The following is a 17,687-nucleotide window of genomic DNA, read 5'->3' on the forward strand; positions in this document are numbered from 1 at the left end:
AGCAGCCGACCCTCCTCGCTGTACGGCGTGGCCTCCGGGGGCAGGGCCAGCCTGCCCAGCCCAGGATGGCGAGCCCATCGCGTGGCTCCGTGGTCTGGGCCTGGAGTGAGCACGCCCGGGCGTGTGACCCCGGGAGGTGCTTTGAAAAGCGGATCCGCTGTTCGTGGCCGATGTGGCCTGAGGTCCCGCGGCACTGGCAGAGCTCTGGGACCCCACCCACCCCCCACCGGGCGGGGGGGGGGGGGGGGCCGGGGCCCGGCCGGCCCCACGAGTGCCGGGCCTGGAGGCCACAGAGGCCTCGTCTGGACGCCAGGCACAGGGGCTCCTGACGGCTCAGACGGACGGTCCGGCGGCGACGTCCCCCCACAGGAGCAGCCGAGCATTTCCTTGAAGCGCTGACGGTGACTTACTTTTACGAAAGTGGGCGTGTCTTCCGTTTTAAGGACCGTTGAAGGTGTTTATAAAGGGGACCCAGGCGGGCACCTGACGGGCGGCTGCTTCTCCGAGTCCCGTTAAAGGCGCCGTAGCGCCGTGCCTCCCCTGCGCCCTCCGCGCTCTCCGAGGCTCACCGGTGCCGCTCGGGGTGAAGGGACATGATGTCTGTAACGGCCGCTCGCCCTTGTGACGCGCCCCGAGAGCCTGAACACAGACGCCGCTCAGTCCACCGGACAGGGCGCCACCTCCAGAACCGGCTTCCTGGCGGCCCGCACCCGACGCCCTCGCCCTCTGGGTCCCTTGCCTGCCTTCTGCCTTCGAAGCAAGCCTGTCCCCGTGGGAAGGAGGGGGCCTGTCCGGCCGTCGGTCGCGGACGGAGCTCGGCTGCCGGGGATAATGGCCCCGAACGCGCCCACATCCTACTTGCCAGGGCCTGGCCAGGGTGCGGGGGAGACCGAGGGGCCTTCTAGACGGGAGATGGTCCCGTGTGGGCCGAGTGGGCCTAGGGTCCTCACCGGGGACCTTATGGGAGGGAGGGGCGGGTCAGGGGTTGGCGGACGCGCTGCTGGCTGTGGGGGCGAAGGGAAGAGCGCAAGCTGAGGGAGGCGGTCAGCTTCTAGAAACGAGACGGGCCTCGCAGCCACCGGAAAGTCCCCGCGGACGCCACAGAGAACGGGAGGCAGGCGTCTCCGTGGTTTCCGCGTGTGGAGCCCACGCTCCACCGGCCCGTCCGACTTCACTTAAAACCACCAGCTCGGTGACAAAATGACTCACATTAGTTGGAACTCTGGGCAGCGAGACCCAAGCGAGACCAGCATTCCTGCTCCCGGGCTGTGGCCTCGAGTGTGCCGGCGGGGAGGGGGGACACGTAGCTGGCGCCGAGGCCTGAGGTCGTCTGTCCGCTGCGGCACGCACGGCTGCGCTCGCGTGCGCCCGGCCGCCTGCCCTGCGCCCCTGAGTGCCCCTTTCCTGCAGAGGGAACGCGAAAACGGCTCCAACCTGGCCTTCATGTTCCGCCTGCCCTTCGCCGCGGGCCGTGTCTTCAGCATCAGCATGTTGGACACGCTGCTCTATCAGGTCAGCGGGGGCGGGAGGCAGGGAGGCCCCAGGACGCCCGGCCGGGAGCCTTCTCTCCACCTCCCGCCAGCGTCCCGGTCCCGGGCGTCCCTCCCTGGGTCCCGTCGAGTCCTCTCCTCCCGGAAGGGCGCCGCCCTGGGCTCCGCTCCGGGCAGCCTCTGGGCTTCTAATCCCTCTTGACCAGCTGGACTGCGGCGGCCAGGAGGGGCTTCCCCGCGGGAGGCTGAAGGCGCCCGGCGGCCCCCGGGGTGCCCGGCCTCACTGCGGCCTCCCTGTCCGGCCAGTCCTTCGTGAAGGACTACATGATCTCCATCACCAGGCTGCTGCTGGGCCTCGACACCACGCCAGGCTCCGGCTACCTCTGCGCCGTGCGTCATGGGCTGGGCGGGCGGGCGGGCGCGCCATTCTTGGGGGCCCCGCGGCGGGCTCCCCGCTCAGACCACCGCTCGCTCTAGATGAAAATCACGGAGGAGGACCTGTGGATCCGCACGTACGGCCGCCTCTTCCAGAAGCTGTGCTCCTCCAGCGCCGAGATCCCCATCGGCATCTACAGGACCGAGTGCCACGTCTTCCCCAGCTCGGAGGTTCGGGGCCGGGGGTGCTCCCGATGCGGGGGGCTCCCATACAGCAGCCCCCGGGCTGTGGACGCGTGCCCCTCCCACGTTCAATTCTGGGGATCCGGGCCTCTGCTGCCAGGCCCTTCCAGGGTCCAGGGCACGCGGCCCTGCGCGTGGTCGGGTGGCGGTGGCCCCCGAGTGGGGCAGAGTGGGGCAGGGGAGGCCGTAGGAGGAGGGCGGCCTGGCGTGCTGGTCCCAGCCCACAGGGGGCTCAGGCACTGCTGGGGCGGGGGGCAGGGGCAGAAGCGCCCACGGGCACCCAGGCTGCCCCCCGTTTCCTTTGCAGCCACATGACCTCAGAGCCCAGGTGAGTGGCCCCTCAGACTTCACGTCAAGGGGTGCTGACGTGTGCACCGTCCCGCCTGAACCCCCCACCCCCACCGCCCCGAGTCCGGAGGGGCACAGGGCCCTGGGCTCTGAGCAAGGGCCGGGTCAGGGAGTGAGCGCCCGGGGATGCGTGGGCCGTGGCGCAGCTCAGGGCGCATGGGATCACCCCTCCCTTACACGAGGGGAAACTGAGGCCGGGGGTGGGAAGCCCAGGCTCCTCCAGCCCCGTGTGCCATCTCCGTGTCCTGCTGTGGCCCCCTCCCTGACGGTCTGGCCCAACCTCCACCCCCCAGCCCCTTCCGGGGTGCCGCCCGCACCCCGCACCCCTCCCGCATCCCTGCTCTCCCCCGCCCCCCAAGGTGGGGAGACGGAGGTACAAGAGGTGTAGCGCAGGGCCCGGTGGGGAGCCAAGGACACAAGGGCCCGGAGAGCTTGAGGGCGTTGCCCTCTTCCACCCGGCAAACTCGGGCAGACCCGGAGGCTGGCGGTCTGGGGCTCGGGAGGAGGGCCTGGGCCCTGGGGTCCCCCGGCGCGGGGCGGGGGAGGGGGGGCGCACCTCCCCGTCCCCGTCCCGGCCCTCACCCTCCTGCCTCGGCCAGTCCCAGATCTCGGTGAGTGTGGAGGACGGCCCGGACACGCAGGACGCGCGGGGGCCCTGGGGCGCGCGGGCGGGAGGCGGCGGCGGCGGCGGCACCCACGGCCGGCACTCGGTCGGCGGGGACCCCGCGGAGCACCCCCTGCTGCGGCGCAAGAGCCTGCCCTGGGCCCGGAGGCTGAGCCGCAAGGGCCCCAAGCCCGCGGGGAAGGCGGCGGCCGCCGAGTGGGCCAGCCAGCAGCGGCTCAGCCTGTACCGGCGCTCCGAGCGGCAGGAGCTCTCCGAGCTGGTCAAGAACCGCATGAAGCACCTGGGACTGCCCACCACCGGCTACGGTAAGGGCCCGGCCACCCGCCCGCCACCGGGCCCGGGGCAGCACGGGGTGGACCTCGGGGCCCGTCGGAGGAGCCCCTCGGGCGCGAGGAGGGCGCCCCCTTGCGGCTCTGGGGCCTCGGCCCCTCCCAGGGGTAAACAAGGGGCCCCGACGGCCCGGCACGCGGGACCGGAAGCGGTGGGGCGGGGCAGGGCGGGGCTCCCCAAAGCCAAGGGCAGGGTCCTCGCTGGCGGGCGGACCAGCCGCCTCTGGGATCAGACACGCGGGGGTGCGCTGTGCTCTCGTGGAGAACCGGGGGACCCCGGGCCGCCCCTCCGGCGCCTTCCCAGCAGCCAGAGCGTAGGGGGCGCGTCAGGGGGCAGCTGGACGGATGGCCCGGTGCCGGGACGCCCTCCGTCGACCACAGCGGACGCCACGGCCGCCTGCCCGCCCCGCTGGCAACGCCGCCCCAGGCGTTAAGTCTTTGCCGGCAGCCCCCTTCTCTCTGGAGCTTCTCTTGGGGAAAAGCTCACGACCTTGACCACGAGCGGGCCCGGAGGAGAGCAGACCTTGCTCACCCTCTCTCTGGAGCGGCTGCCTGGCGGTGGGGCTGAGGGGGCGCCGCTCCCGCCGCTGCCTGTCTGCGCCCCAGCGGGCGCCCGCTCTCCCCACCCTGCTTTGTGCCATGTTGCCTGGGACGGGACCCTAGAGCCCCCTCCAAGAGGGATCAGAGGCCAGAGTCTGGCAACCCCCGCCAGCCCCGCCCCCCGCTACACCGAACCTGCACGGGTCACCCTCGTCTCTCCCGGGGTCCCTGCCTGGTCGGGTGCTGCCACCCCTTTTCCGGGGCCCTGATGCCAAGGCTCCGGGCGGGGCACTCCGTGTGCGTCGGGCCCCACGGCCAGTACCCACGCTCGCAGATTCCAGCCCGCTGACCACCCAGAGCTTGGCAGAGAAGGGACCCGCCTCGCTTCCCGGGCGGCGGGCCGGCCGGTGCCCGTGTGGACGCCCCCGGGTGCTGCTGCCTGCCCTCCCCCGCTGTGCGGCCGCCGCCCGCTGCTTGCTGACCTCTCTCTCTCTCTGTTTCTGTCTGTCCCTCTTCCTGTGTGTTCCGTAGAGGATGTAGCAAATTTAACAGCCAGTGATGTCATGAATCGGGTAAACCTGGGATATTTGCAAGGTAATTCTGCTCCGGCTGCCGCACCAGGGGGCAGCCTAGTGTCCGCCCCAGCCAGGCAGGTGGACAGGACAGGAGATAGGACAGGGTCCCTGCAGGCGCGGGCTCACCTGCTCCCAGAGCAGCCCGTGGCGGGGACCTCGACAGCCCCCTCCTCCTCTGTCTGCGGAGGACGCACTGACCCCAGGAAGGCTCGTGGTTTGCGTGGCCCCTGGCGGTCACTGCGCAGCCCTTGGGCTCCCCCCTACCGACCGCGAGTTCAGTGAGGTCTGCTGTCCGCGTCTGTCCTCGCATACTGGTGGCTGCCGGCCCTCAGCTGGCCCCAGATGCCCCGCGGCCCTGAGCCCACCCTGCTCTGGGGAAGCATCCGGACAGACGTTCCCAGCCTGGGTCCCACCTCCAAACGTGGCGGGGCCTGCTGAGCCCCGGGCCAGCGGCCGGGCCGCCCCGGGCCAGGTGGACAGGTGACGCCCACACCCAGCAGGGGCTTCAGGAGGGAGCTCCCTGTCCAGTTGGGACAAAGCCTGTGCATGCTCCATTTCTCATCCAGGGGCTCTGGTTTCCTCCAAGAGGTCACCCCGCGGCCCCCCCAGATCAGCCCTGGGACCCCCACAGAAGTCAGAGCAGAGTCTGGGCCACCGGCCCCGCTGCCAGCACCCCTTCCTTCCCCCCCGCCCCCGGGGCTCCGCGCAGCCCTAGGGAAGCCTCAGAGCCCGTGTGCCCAGGCGCCTTGGGGCGGCCCCTCCATACAGGGCTCACCCCGGAGGGGACACACCCAGGCCCAGGAGAGAAAACCTCGTGGGTCACAGCCCCGTCGGGGGCCGGCCCAGCTGGTCCCGTGCTGGCGAGTCACTGGCATCTCCTGGGCTCGCGCCCTTTTCCCCGAACCCGACGCCCGTGATGGTGGTCACGGAGGGCCCACGGGGTCGGCACGGATCCCAGTCCGGCAGCTTCCACAAACGGTGCCCGGCTGCAGTCTTGCTTCCCCCCGAGGCTCCCAGGCAGGGGCGGGTTCACCTGCAGGGTCCCCAGAACTTGGTGGTGTTTACAGAGGCCCCTGCGTGTGGTCGCTGAGAGGTGCCCGTGGCAGGACGTACGTAACGCCGGAGGAGAGGGAACCACGTTAGCCGGGGCTGCAGGGTGGTCCCCGCCCCCAGGGAGGGCACCGTCACTAACTGCCCGTACAAGTGTATGCCTCACCCCTGCTCACCGCCTGCCCTGGAGGGTGGGCGCAGGCTCGGTGAGGTGCGGACCCCAGGGGACGGGGCCAGGAGCCACAGGCCCAGGTTGGGGACGGGAGTGGAAGGACCTGGCCTGCAGGGCTGGGGGGAAGGGGGTGCGAGGATGGGGTAGGGAAGGTGACTCTGCCTTTGCTCATTTGCCAGAAGAGCCACCGTCAGCCACCCTGCCCCCCCCCCCCCCCCCGGGCCCCCCCCCCACCCCGAGGCACACCAACAGGCCCGGCTCGGGCCAGTCCCAGGCTCTGCTAATTGCATCCACCCAGGGGGGGCAGCAGGGGCCCAGGCCGGGTGGGGAGGGCCCCACGGGCCCCCCAGCAAGAGAAGACGGGCGCCCGGCTGTGGCTGCTCGGCCACCGAGGGGTGGAGCCAGCGGCTGCCCGGCCCCTAACCCTTACCGTGTCCCGACCCGGTGTGCCTCGGCATGGCCAGCCCGCTGGCACCGGGATCGGAGGGTCTCCCCCACACCGCCTCCCCTCCCCTGCACGCCCCGTGAGGCCCACTGGGGAGGGAGGCGCCTGCCGGGCCCGGGGCCGCGAGGTGCACCGACCGAGCCACCCTGCTCGCGGCTGGCGGCTTCCACCAGAGGGCTCCCGACACGGGCGCGGTCACCAGGCAGAGCAACTCGCCCTCCAGCGGTGGGAGGGACAGGCTGCCCAGCAGTGCGTGTCCATCGGCCCCCCCCGCTCCCAGCCTGGGCCCCCGCCCGCCCCCCCACAAAGCTGCCGCGCTCGACCTCTGGCCGCAGGGGTCAGACTCCGCTCCGCTCCGCTCAGAACTTCTGGGTCCAGGGCCGAGACGCGGCCCCCCGCCCCCGTGGCCAATCCCCTTAACGCCTGCTCGGGGTCGGGAGGTGCCTTTAGACCTCACCACAGGGGTAAACAGAGGCCAAGAACCATTCGTTTCCCCGTCCGGGGACACGGGGCCTCTGCCAGGACGGCCCGCCCCCAGCCCTGCATGCGGCCAGGGGCCATCTGTGGCGGGACTGCTGTTTCTCCAGAGCCCACTCTCCCCACCGCGGGCTGCGTCCCCACGGCCACGCGTGAGCCGGAGACCGGGCCGTCCCTGCGCCCCCGGGGCCCCGCGGGCTGACGCGGCAGGAGCAGGTTGTGGGGAAAAGGAGGAGCGTCCAAAGCGCAGAACTGAGCCGGGCGTGTGGGCGGCCTGCCTGGCGCGGGGGGGCGGGGTCAGGTGTCAAGGCGCGTGCGCGTTCGTGCAGGGGGCCGCAGGTGTGCTCCGTGCCTCTGCTCAGGGCCGCCACCTCCGTGACCGGCCCCGTGCGGGTCGCCGCCGGCCCCTCGCGGCTGACCCCGGCAGCAAGCCTGGACGGGCCGGGAAGACTCCGTGGCCGGGCCCGGCGGAGTGGACCGGGGCGGTGGCCGGCGGTGACCCGCACGGGGCCTGTGTCTTTGCAGACCAGATGAACGACCAGCAGAACACGCTGTCCTACGTCCTCATCAACCCCCCGCCCGACACCCGGCTGGAGCCCAACGACATCGTGTAGGTCCCGCGTCCCCCCACGGGCGCCCGGCGGGGGCGGGGGCGGGGGCGGAGGCTGGCACCCAGGGCTCTCCCCCTCCCCGGCAGGTATCTCATCCGCTCCGACCCCCTGGCCCACGTGGCCAGCAGCCCCCAGAGCCGGGAGAGCAGCGTCGGCAACAAGCTGGCCTCGTGGCACCCGGAGACGCGGGACGAGACGCAGCTCTGAGCCGGCCCGCGCCCCGTCCCCACGTCGGCATGCATCGCGCTGCATGGAGCGCGGGGCCCCTGCCACGCCGGCCCGGCCCTCGAGGAGTCCTCCCACGGCCGTGAGGGAGGACCGTGCCTCCGCCTGCCGGGAGGAGCTGGCGGCGAGGCCTTTTTTAACCTGTTTTTACAGACCCATCCGATCCGCGTCCCCACGTGTACCGCAACTCGTGACGGGGCCCGGCTGCGTGGGGAGGGGTCCCGCCGCCCTGGCCGCGCCGCAGGCTGAGGCCGGGGTGCGTGGGGAGGGGAAGAAGCTGAGCCCGACACTCGTGCGCACTCACTCGCGCACACGGCTCACGCGGGAGCCGCGTTTTCACGGCCACGTACCGAAGGCCCGCTCACGGGGCTTGCCCGTGGCTCGCGTGTTCTGTGGGTCCCAGCTGGCCTCGGCCACACGGTGGTGAGGGTCTGGCCCCAGGGGGCTCCCGGCCGGTGAGCTCTGCAGCCCCGTGCGCCGGGCGCAAGAGGGAAGCCGTAAACACAAGAAAGCTGCAGGCGTCCAGCTGGGCCGCGAGACCCTCCGGAAGCCGGGCATGCTTGGGGGACGTGGAGGGGCCGGGCAAGACCCCCGCAGGGGCCCGAGGACACCTGAGAGTTCCTGCAACCAAGGCCTTGGTGACGAAAAAGGAGACGACGTCCTTCCCCTCTGGTTTTACGTGACCCGTCGCACCCCGGCCCCTGGGCGCTGGGCGTTGGGCAGGGGCGGTGCGTCGGCACAGGGTTCCACGCCCATTAGCGCCCCATGGAAGCACAATTCACCGCGGGATGCTGGCCCGGGTTTTCTCCTCAGCAAGGGAAGGAGCCTGGGTGGTGGCCGTTGGGGACAAGCCGCCTGGGTTCCTTTGTGACTGTGACAGGTGTTGCACGGTCAGTGCTGGAACCTTCTATTAAATGGATGCTTTCTGCAAACGTGAGGGTCGTGTATAAGCCGTTTCCTCCGCGGCCCCACCCACCCGGTCGCACCCCACCCCACCCCACCCGGACCCCACGGGGAAGCCCCCGCCCCGAGGAAGGGCCACTGGCCTGAGCCGAGACCAGGAGGCGTCGGGCCGGCCCGTGGGTACTGGCCGCTGGGAAGCACGGCTGGGGCGAGGGCTCCCCGGCGAGCGGCCCGGCGGGTGTTGGGGTCCCCTTCAGAGGGTGGGGCCGCCCCAGGGGGTGTGCACCAGCACAGGGGCATCCAGGTTTGGGTCCTTCATGTTCACGGGGAGCACCCCACGACGCCGGGTGAAGGGGAGGGGTCAGCACGGCCTCCGGATGGCGGCAGCGGGCAGAGGGGCCTGCCCGAGGGAGGGCTGTGACCCCGCACCAGTTCCTCCCCCGGCGCCCCGCTTGCCTGGGACACGCTGGCCCGGTGGCCCCCAAGCCCTCGGTGTGTGGCAGGGCCGGGAGGGCGGGCGCTGTGGACGGACTGGGTGGGGGTCGCCCGGGGCCCTGGACAGTCCGGGCCGGCACACCGTGGGCCCCGGATCCGTGCCGGCGGGTGTCGGCGGCTCACGGGGCCCTGCCGGCTGGCATCCCCTCCCATACCAGCATCCGGCCGCAAGGGACCCAGCCTCCCCTCCTGGAAGCCACTGCCCGGCTCCCTGAGGGAGCGGAGGGGTAAAGGACGCTCCCCGCCACCAGGACCGGGAGGGGCTCGGGGCCTGCAAGTCTGGGGTCACCGGCACAGGTGGCGGGGACGGCACCAAGACACTGGGGGCAGGCTTCCCAGCAGGGGTCCTCAGCCACCAGCGGACGCGCCTCCTGTCTTCTTCCCGAGCCAACACAACTGCCCGCGGGGGGGCGCTCCAAGTCTGAGATGGCAGCCCGCCTGCCTGGGGCTGGGACTGGGCAACCCCGGCATTCCCGGCCCCCAGGGGCAGCCGGCCGGCCAGGACCACCTTCACCCCCCAGTGAGGCCAGCAGGAGCCCGGGGACACCCAGAGTGGGGCCGTTAGCCCAGGACCGTCCACCGACGGGACCCGGGCCAGGCCGGGCCCTGCGGGCGTCTTCCACGGGCACCCACGGTGTCTCTGGACCCTCTGCCTTGCCCTGGTTGCAGAGCACTGAGCTGGCGGTGAAGGCCACCATCAGGTGTGGCCTGACCGTCCAGCCTGGCCCAGGGCCCGGGGTCTTCGGGGGAGGGGCCACCCCCTCCCAGGGCGCTCTGCAGGGGCCCCTGCCTCAAGGGGGCAGTGGGCACGGCCTCTGGGCCACACAGGCAGGCTCCTGGGGTCCCCCGGCTCCACAAGTGGACCCCTTCTCGGAGGGGCTCCTCAGAGGCGCTTCCCGGGAGGTCTGCAGAGTGCCTGGCTCCCGGGTCCTCACAGCCACTGGCCCTGTGCTTCTGGGGTCCGTCCGGGGCTGTGCCGGGAGGACTGCTCGCCCAGGCCACCTCCCTGTGGCCCCGTCCCACGTCCAGAGCCCGCAACTGGGCATCTGCCACAGCCCCCATTCTGTCCTATCTCAGGGTCCCGGCCCTTCAGGACAGAGGGGGTCCTGGGACGCTCCTCACCCACCTGGGGCTCTGAGGTGGCCCTTCCGAGGGGAACCCCTTCCCCTGGTGCCTCCTTGAGAGCTGGTGCTGACGTGCACGGGAGGCGCCGGGCGTCTCAAAGCCCCTCTCCAAGCCTGAAAGACAGGACAACAGCACAGGCACCTTTGTCCTTGGTCCCCAAATCCAAACCCAGGAGTCAGCTGATGGAGCCACACACCATCTCCAGAGACTTGCGCCCGGGGCTGTGCTCCACCGGTGGACTCACCTGGCCGGGAACCCACCTGGGTGACCTGGGGTCTCCCCAGCTGTGTCCTGGCCACGCCCCGCGGCCACTTGCTTCCCTCCCCCGCCCTGCTCCCCCCCGCCCTGCCGCTCAAAACACTTTCCGATCGGCTTGTCCTCCAGCCCCCTCTCTGGGCTCCAGGACCTGTCATCTGCTCCTCCCTGCGTTTCTCGGAGGACTTTCTCATTTCTGCAAATAACGATCATTTGGGTTTTTACCTTCTACTGACCTCTTAAAAAACAGCCAGTTATTTGACCCACAAGACGACTTTATTTGGGAACGGCGGACGCGTGCAACTCAGAACAAGCAACCTGTGGCGAGCCCCGGAGCTCCAGGGCACAGAGCAGGGGAGAGGCGGCCGCCAGGGGCTGTTTCTCCTCCCTCCCTCCCGCGGGCTCCCTTCCTCCTTCCGGGCTGAAGGCGAGTGCTGGTGCGCGGGCTCCTCCTTCCGGACGCCGCCGGTGACGCGCTTCCGGTCTCCACGCGTCACGCCTCCTCGGTCCTTCCGCTGTTGCCACGGCTCAGGTGTGCGGTGAGCCCTTGGCTGGCCCCTGGGGCCCAAGGCCACCTGGCCTCCCCCCCGCGACCCAGACGGGGATCCTTCCAGCGTCCCAACCGCTAAGCGTGGGGCTTGCCGGAAGTCTGGGCAGGTGTTGCCAAATGGCACGAGTTCTAACTGCAAAACGTGTCGTGAACACGGACCGATGGCCGCCAAGTACTTTCCCGTAGTGTCTCTTATGCTTAGTGTGAGTCGCCCCCCGGCGTGGGCACGTGTGCGCTCCTGACCCACCAGGCACGGTGCTTACCGTCCCGCGCCGCCGCCGGGTTGGCTTCTCGGCTTCGGCTGGCCTGCGGCACGTGCACTGGGCGGGGACAAGCCGACCGCAGCTTCCTGTTCTCGGGCTTCTCCTCGCGTTCCGGCACGCCGCCGTGCTGTCACCGGCCGGCTCTCCTGTGTCGTCTTCCCTTTCGGCGGTGTCCCCTTCTGACACGCGTCTCTCCCTTCCCCCTTTTACTAGTCTTTTAGCCTCCCCGCTGAAAGCTCGTTTCGCTGGTTTTCCACCTTTCTTAACGTTTTCAAAGTTCATCTACTTCCTTAAGCCATCTCTACCCCCAACGTGGGGCTCGAACTCACCACCCCAAGACCAAGAGTCGCCCCCGCTCTTTCTTAATTTTTAGCAAATACGTTTAAGACTACAAATTTCTGAGGGTGGTTTTGGGGGCACGTAGGTGGCGTCGCACGAAAGTACGCGAGCCACTCTTGGCCGGGGCACCTGCTCTCCCAAATATCAAGACTTGCGACCAGGTCACAGGAAGCGACCGGGGGCAAGGTGCCGCAGAGAGGGACAGGTGGATGGGGTGCTCCCTCCTGTCGCCGCAGTGGCTGCGGACGCGAGCGCCCCGCCTTCACAGTTCCGTACCGTCGGAGCCACGAGGCCGGTCTCCCTGCGTGACGCCCACTCCTTCCAGGAGGCCCCCGGGGAGGGAGGGTCCGCTGCCCGGTCCCTCCCTCCACCGTCAAAGCCCTTCCGCTGCTGCCGCATCTCTCTCTCCCGCCTCCCTCTGGCACCTCTGAGGACCCGTGAGCACACGGGGCTCACAGGACAACCCGGGTCGCCTCCCATCTCAAGGTCGGCTGCCTTACCCCTTCCACCCCCTTGTCACCCAGCAAGCACAGTCCCAGGGTCTGGAGAGGAGGCCGCTACTCTGCCTCCCACGTGGACCGAGAGGCCAGGAGAGCCCATCGCGGCTGCGTCGCGGCAGAGGCAGGATGCCGGGGAAAGGGGGTGCGGGGCGCTCCGAAGGGCTCCGGGTCCTCAAGCTCCTGCAGAGAACGGGGACCGGGCTGCTCCCTCCTATGCGGCCAGGAACGCCGGCTCCAGGTGCACAAGGACCCAAACGCAAACGCCCAGGATACAGGCTGCACGAGTTCATTTGCAAAATACCTTCCTAAAGTCCTGGTAGCTCTGATGAGAACCACGGCAACTAGGCCACATGAACCTGAGGAACTTGTGTGGATCAGGACACCAGACAGTGAGAAGCCACAGGATGGGACACTTGTCCTCGTCTGTGTGTCACCTCTCAGAAATTCACCTGCCGGGAATTAATTAGAAAGAGGCAAACAACCCAGCAGAAAAACAGGCAAAAACACGAACAGGCATCTTCCGGGAGGAAAACCAAAATACCCAGCAAAGATGTGAAAACACACTCTGCTTTCCTGTGACCAGGGAGATGCGGAGTCACAGCACCGAGAGCGGCCGCGGGAAGAGCCCGCACGCCAGGGGCCCGCGACCCCTGAGCTGTGCAGACTCGGCACTGGCGGGAACACGGAGATCTGGAGCACGCCAACGTCCTCCCCTCGAGCCCTGGAGACCCCGGGCTTCCAGGCCCGTCTCCCCACGCGGTCTGCACTGCATCACCCAGGCCGCTTCGCGGGTCTGACATGCACTTGCCCACCCCCCCCCCCACCCCCACCGAGCGTCCCTCAGGTCGCACGGGTCTCAGCCGCAGTGCCGTGGCCCGGCCTAGCTGGCCGCACTTCAGACAAGGGTGCCCCTGGAGACCACTGACGCCCCCGTACTTCCTGCCCCTGCAGCTCCACGAGGGCTGGACGCGTCCCGTGTGCGGCATCCACACCTGTGGGCGCCCGAGACGGTGGGAGCCGTGTCCCTCCGCGAGGGGAGAGATGGCTCCCGGCACCCGTCACACTTGGGAGCTATTTACACCTTATGCTTTCACCGAAGCCGTTAGGTTTTAAGTAAACAAAGTCAAATTTAACAGCGTGGCAAGCAGGGACCGTCTCACTCAGTGAATCCGTTTCCAGCCCAGGCGAGGAGCAGAGCTCCGAGTGGGCCGTGCCAGCCAGCGCCCGCTCCGACTCGGCGGGCTCCAGGACCCGCCCACCCTTGCGGGAGGTCCCGCTGCCCCGGCCTCGCATTTCGGGCAGAGCCTGCCGTCCGCACCCCGATCCTAGGCGACGGTGTGCTACCCCTGCAGGCCTTCGAGACGAGCGGTGCGTCACCAGCTTTAATTTAGGAGCAAACAGGTCAGGATCGCGGCGTCGCCGTCAATAACCGGGTATAAACCCTCAGACTGAAAAAACAAACCCATGTTAAGAAAACCCAGCCTCCAGCACGGTTTCCAGATGTGCGTTCCGGAGCCTGGTACGGAAGGACTGGAGCCTCCGCCGCGCTGGGCCGGGGAGCGGGAGCGCCATCCCTCGGGGCCGGGCCGGGAGCACCGGGAGGTGGCCGCGGACCCTCGGCGACCGCCTGCCGCCACACTGCCCCGGGGCCGGTTCAACGTCAACACGGGACAACGCTCCGCGGGCCAGAGGTCCCCACGCACGGAGGTTTTTGCAGGAAGCGTCAGTACCGTCGCTGCTTCCTGCAACACCAGGCCGTCCGTCCCCGGAGCACTGACGCCCCCGAGTACCGGCTGCTTACGCCGGGAACATCACCCCCCACCTCCTTCCCACTCTCTGCTTCTTCACTTCCCTGTCCTACCGAGGGCGGTTTTCGCCGGGTCAGCCCCAAACGCTCACTGCCTGCCGCGCGTGCCTGGCACAACGTCGAGCCCACAGGCGCGTCGGCAGGACAACCGGAGCACGCCCAGATTCTCTGGGGGGCCACCCCCTTTTCGGCAGCTAAGGTCACTTGAGGGCTGTTTACAGCATGGCCCTCCCTCCACAAAGCCCTTCCGGAGGCTTCTCCCGGGCACTCAGAGCTCACGGCTCTGGCACGAGGCTGATTTGGCTGAGCACCATTCACTTATGAGTCTAAAAAGGCCCTTTGTGAAAACGCAGCAGGCTGCACGCTGGGATTCGTTAACTTTTCTGTGGGTGAGCTCTGCTTCAGGATAAAAAAAGAACGGGGGGACCCCTGGGAGGCTCAATCAGTTAAGCGCCCAACTCTTGGTTTCGGCTCAGGTCATCATCGCGCGGTTCGTGGGTTCGAGCCCCGCGTCCAGCTCTGCACGGATGGTGCGGGAGCCTGCTTGGGATTCTCCCTCTCTCCTCCCTCCCTCTCCCTCTCTCTGACCTTCCCGTGACTCTCTCTCAAGATAAATAACCTTAAGAAAAACAAAAAAAAAGAACAAGGATTGGTTTACAATGAAAACAAACGTCATCTGGAATAAAAGGGCAAAAAGTAAGTCCCGCCTCCTGCAAATCTGCAGGCGAGGGAGTCTCATCAGCTCGACTGAAACCGCCGCGTGACAGCGGGCCTCGAGCGAGCCGGCATGCCCCTGGCCCTGGCGGCCCCTCTGCGCCCTCTGGCTGCGGACGACCCCGAGACCGCGTCACCGTCCATTTGACCCACCACGTGAGATGGCGCTGTGACCAGCCACAGCACTTCCTCTTCGTGATGACGTACAACAGTGAGGGGCAGTCTGTCCGGTTCTTTCTAGAACGAGAGAGCGGTGACACGAGATCGTTTCTTGCCTGGCGTCGTGGCCTTCTGTCCACCTGGGTCTGGTGGCACGTCACATCCTGAGGACACCGTCGCCTGCGCCATCGGCACAGAATGCGGGTAGAGTGTCCTGACGGCCCCAACACGGGAGCCGCGCAGAGGACAGGGGCTTCGCGCCCCCGGCTGGCAACACACACCCGCCCCCACCCCACTTCCGGGGAAGCGGCTTCAATGCTGTTGCCGTGTCTCTGCAGCCAAGGAAGGTTTTCCCGACACACGCCTGTCACAGCCTCGCGCCTGCGTGCAGGCCTGGACTGTGGCGTTTATGCATCGCTTCCCTCCACTGTTCACGCCGCTGTAAGGACCCACCGGCGCCATCGAGGAGACAGCAAGGCGCCCCGAGCTGCTGAGAAAAGACGCCACCCTGGGCACGACCTGCTTCTCCACCGACGCGAACGGACGCGAGCAGAAACGCAGCCACAGCCTTCCACGCGCCACACGCTCCGACACAAAGACGTTCAGACCCCATCCCACGGAAGGAGCCGGCACCGATCATCGAAGGCGACGCAAGTTCATTCCAAAGGGAAAGTTTCTTTCAGCAAATACTTTCCCGTCCGAGTGACAACCACAGTTGCAAATGCAGCCAAGGACCGACTTGAGAGCCCCCCCCCCCCCGACTCCCGCCCCCTCCGCCTCACTGAGGGCAGCTCGGGGGGCTGCAAGACCAGACCAGAGACGGCCCTGGTGTGGCACACTGAGGACACGGGGCCGACGGGCCTGAGGGCACCTGTACGCACACACATCTGTACCCACAACACTTGTGCACGCCTGTGTATGGGCACGAGATAAACGTCACCACGGGACTCACCCACTCCAGTGTCATTGATCTCAAACATCCACCCTCTTGGGCCCCCGGGACTCTGTGTCAAGACCAAGAACTTAAACTTCGCACGTTCCATCATTTGCTCAACGCTTTTGTTACAAAATTAAGTTCTCTACAGGCAGACGAGTGGCAATACGAGACGCACATTTGCACGGTAAGAATTTACAACAGGACGCAAGCCCCAGAAGGGCGCTGGCGAGCGTGAAACATTCACAGAGCTACCAGTGCAATCCTAGAAACTGAAAAACAACGCCTGCCGCATCGGGCCCAAAGAGACGAAAATCTCGACCGCAAAACGCATCCCGTGTGTCCGAAACTTTCCATAGTAAAAACGCCCGCCACACCATTCGGCGCACAAAGAACCCAGAGGGCGCCTACCGGCCCTTTAAGCACACACGTCGGCTGCCGTGACCGACAGAGCATGCCCACGACGGTCAGGGCACCCCAGAGGCTGACTCGCCACACCGAGAGATCCTGAACTTTCCCATCAGTCTGGTGGGAACGACCGCCCAGCTCTCCGCCGGGAGCACCCCTGCGTCTCCGTAGAGAACAATCCCACCCCACTCGCTCCGCGCGGCCACGTCGAAACCGGCGGCGACGCAGTCGCACGTTTTGACTTCGCAGAGGAAGCAGCTGGGAGGCCTCCCCACCCGACGGGCCAGAAGGAGGTGCTTTTCGAGAAGCGTGTTGGTCAACTAACGACGCGAAACTCCTCAAAAGACGCCGACCCACAGAAGGAGCCACAACAACCTCACACATGTGTGATTACTAAAAAGCAAATTAATTACTTTATTACATCTCGGTGCTTTCTTAAAATAAATAGGATAAGAGAATATCGAACATACAGCGAGAAGCACAGGAGAACAAGTTCACTCAGGACCCTTTCCGAGCACTCGGCTTGCGGCCCAGGCGGCCTCCACGACCCACTCGCAGGACGCGGCTGCCGCGGACACGGTACTTACAGACGAATCTTCGGAAGACGGGGGCGCAGACGGGGGAAGCGGGAGGGAGGCCCACAGCCCCCCCCTCGGGGTCTGTAGCCTGCTCCCCCCTCCCTGAGGCACGGGGCTCACTTACCTCGTACTCCACCCACAGTTAGGGAGCAGCTACGTTTGCCTAACTTTTCCTACGGATCTTCGGCGTCTCTACAGTTCAACACAGATTCAAGTAACACTCCCAAGAAGACATGTGCAAAACTAACGTGACTCCGGAATCTTCTGGCCGTCGGGTCAAGGCTCAGAGCAGCTGGTCCATCACACGGCGTCAGGCCTGCGACCACGCGACGGCCAGGCAGAGGGGAGCCGCGGCGCACACCCGGCGGGGCCGAAGGCCGGTCTCCCGGGAGCATCTGGTCCGGAGAAGCGTTAGCGACACGACCGTCTGGACCAACGTGGAGAGAACCCAAAGCCGCTCCACCGCAAATGACCACTTACGCCGCTTTTAAAGGCCCAACGAACAAGATTATCAATCTGGACGAGGAGCCGCGCACTCCTCTCGGGGCCTACTGCTCTTCGGAACAAGAATCAAGACAAGTCACGGAGCGATACGGCCGCCAAAGGGACCGTCGGCTTAGCGCGTCACCTCTCAAGAGAAACATGCTCAGAGTGAACACTGGTTTACTGTACCAAAATCTGTCTTTATTAAAGTGAACAAATCATCAGAGCGCAATCCCAAACTCCGGGAGCGATGGCGGTCACCTGCTCCGCTCGTCTATTTCCAATGAGGCGAAGGCCGGCTGATGGCACCACTCACCGTCCTCATGATTGCGTGGCAGAAAACCATCACGTCTGTAAACGTCATCTTAGTAGGAGACAGACTTTGCAGATTTCAGTGCTTTTAGTGAACTGGGGTTTTCAGTAAACGTTTTCTGAGCAGCAAAGAACAAGAATTTTTTTCAGAAATCTTAGAACTGGATATAAACATTGGCAGTAGACACAATCAATAAATATCATACAGTTTCTCAAACGAACAAGGTTCCCCCAACTTGAATTCCTTTCCTAACGACATTCAAACACCCTGACCCGAGACCGAGCCTCAGCCCTGTGACCCCCACAGGATTACAGCCGGCCGGCACGGGGGGGGGGGGGGGGGGGGGGGGACGGGTA

General features: G+C 67.1%; 2 protein-coding genes across 7 annotated transcripts in view; one reads left to right on the plus strand and one right to left on the minus strand.

Annotated features, from left to right (window-relative positions):
* Positions 1–8,442, plus strand: part of KCNT1 (potassium sodium-activated channel subfamily T member 1) — a 28,136-nt gene extending 19,694 nt beyond the window's left edge. For 2 of the 5 annotated variants that reach the window (XM_040464332.1, XM_040464333.1), the window contains exons 24-31: positions 1,411–1,512; positions 1,797–1,880; positions 1,968–2,096; positions 2,416–2,436; positions 3,056–3,386; positions 4,482–4,544; positions 7,195–7,279; positions 7,367–7,770. In XM_040464332.1, coding sequence (XP_040320266.1) covers positions 1,411–1,512; positions 1,797–1,880; positions 1,968–2,096; positions 2,416–2,436; positions 3,056–3,386; positions 4,482–4,544; positions 7,195–7,279; positions 7,367–7,487 — 936 coding nt within the window. In that variant the 3' untranslated portion in view covers positions 7,488–7,770. Of the gene's footprint in view, positions 1–1,410; positions 1,513–1,796; positions 1,881–1,967; positions 2,097–2,415; positions 2,437–3,055; positions 3,387–4,481; positions 4,545–7,194; positions 7,280–7,366 lie in introns of all 5 variants that reach the window. The other 3 variants (XM_040464334.1, XM_040464335.1, XM_040464330.1) reach the window with 2 other exon arrangements.
* A 7,900-nt stretch (positions 8,443–16,342) lies between these two features.
* The window catches only part of CAMSAP1 (calmodulin regulated spectrin associated protein 1), a 59,600-nt gene continuing 58,255 nt past the window's right edge, over positions 16,343–17,687 (minus strand). For both annotated transcript variants that reach the window (XR_005787132.1, XR_005787131.1), the window contains exon 19: positions 16,343–17,449. The gene's annotated coding sequence lies outside the window, so the exon portion shown is untranslated. The remainder of the gene's footprint in view (positions 17,450–17,687) is intronic.

This window comes from Herpailurus yagouaroundi, unplaced genomic scaffold, assembly GCF_014898765.1.
Source record: "Herpailurus yagouaroundi ecotype Mexico unplaced genomic scaffold, PumYag 440, whole genome shotgun sequence".
Lineage (NCBI taxonomy): Eukaryota > Metazoa > Chordata > Mammalia > Carnivora > Felidae > Herpailurus > Herpailurus yagouaroundi.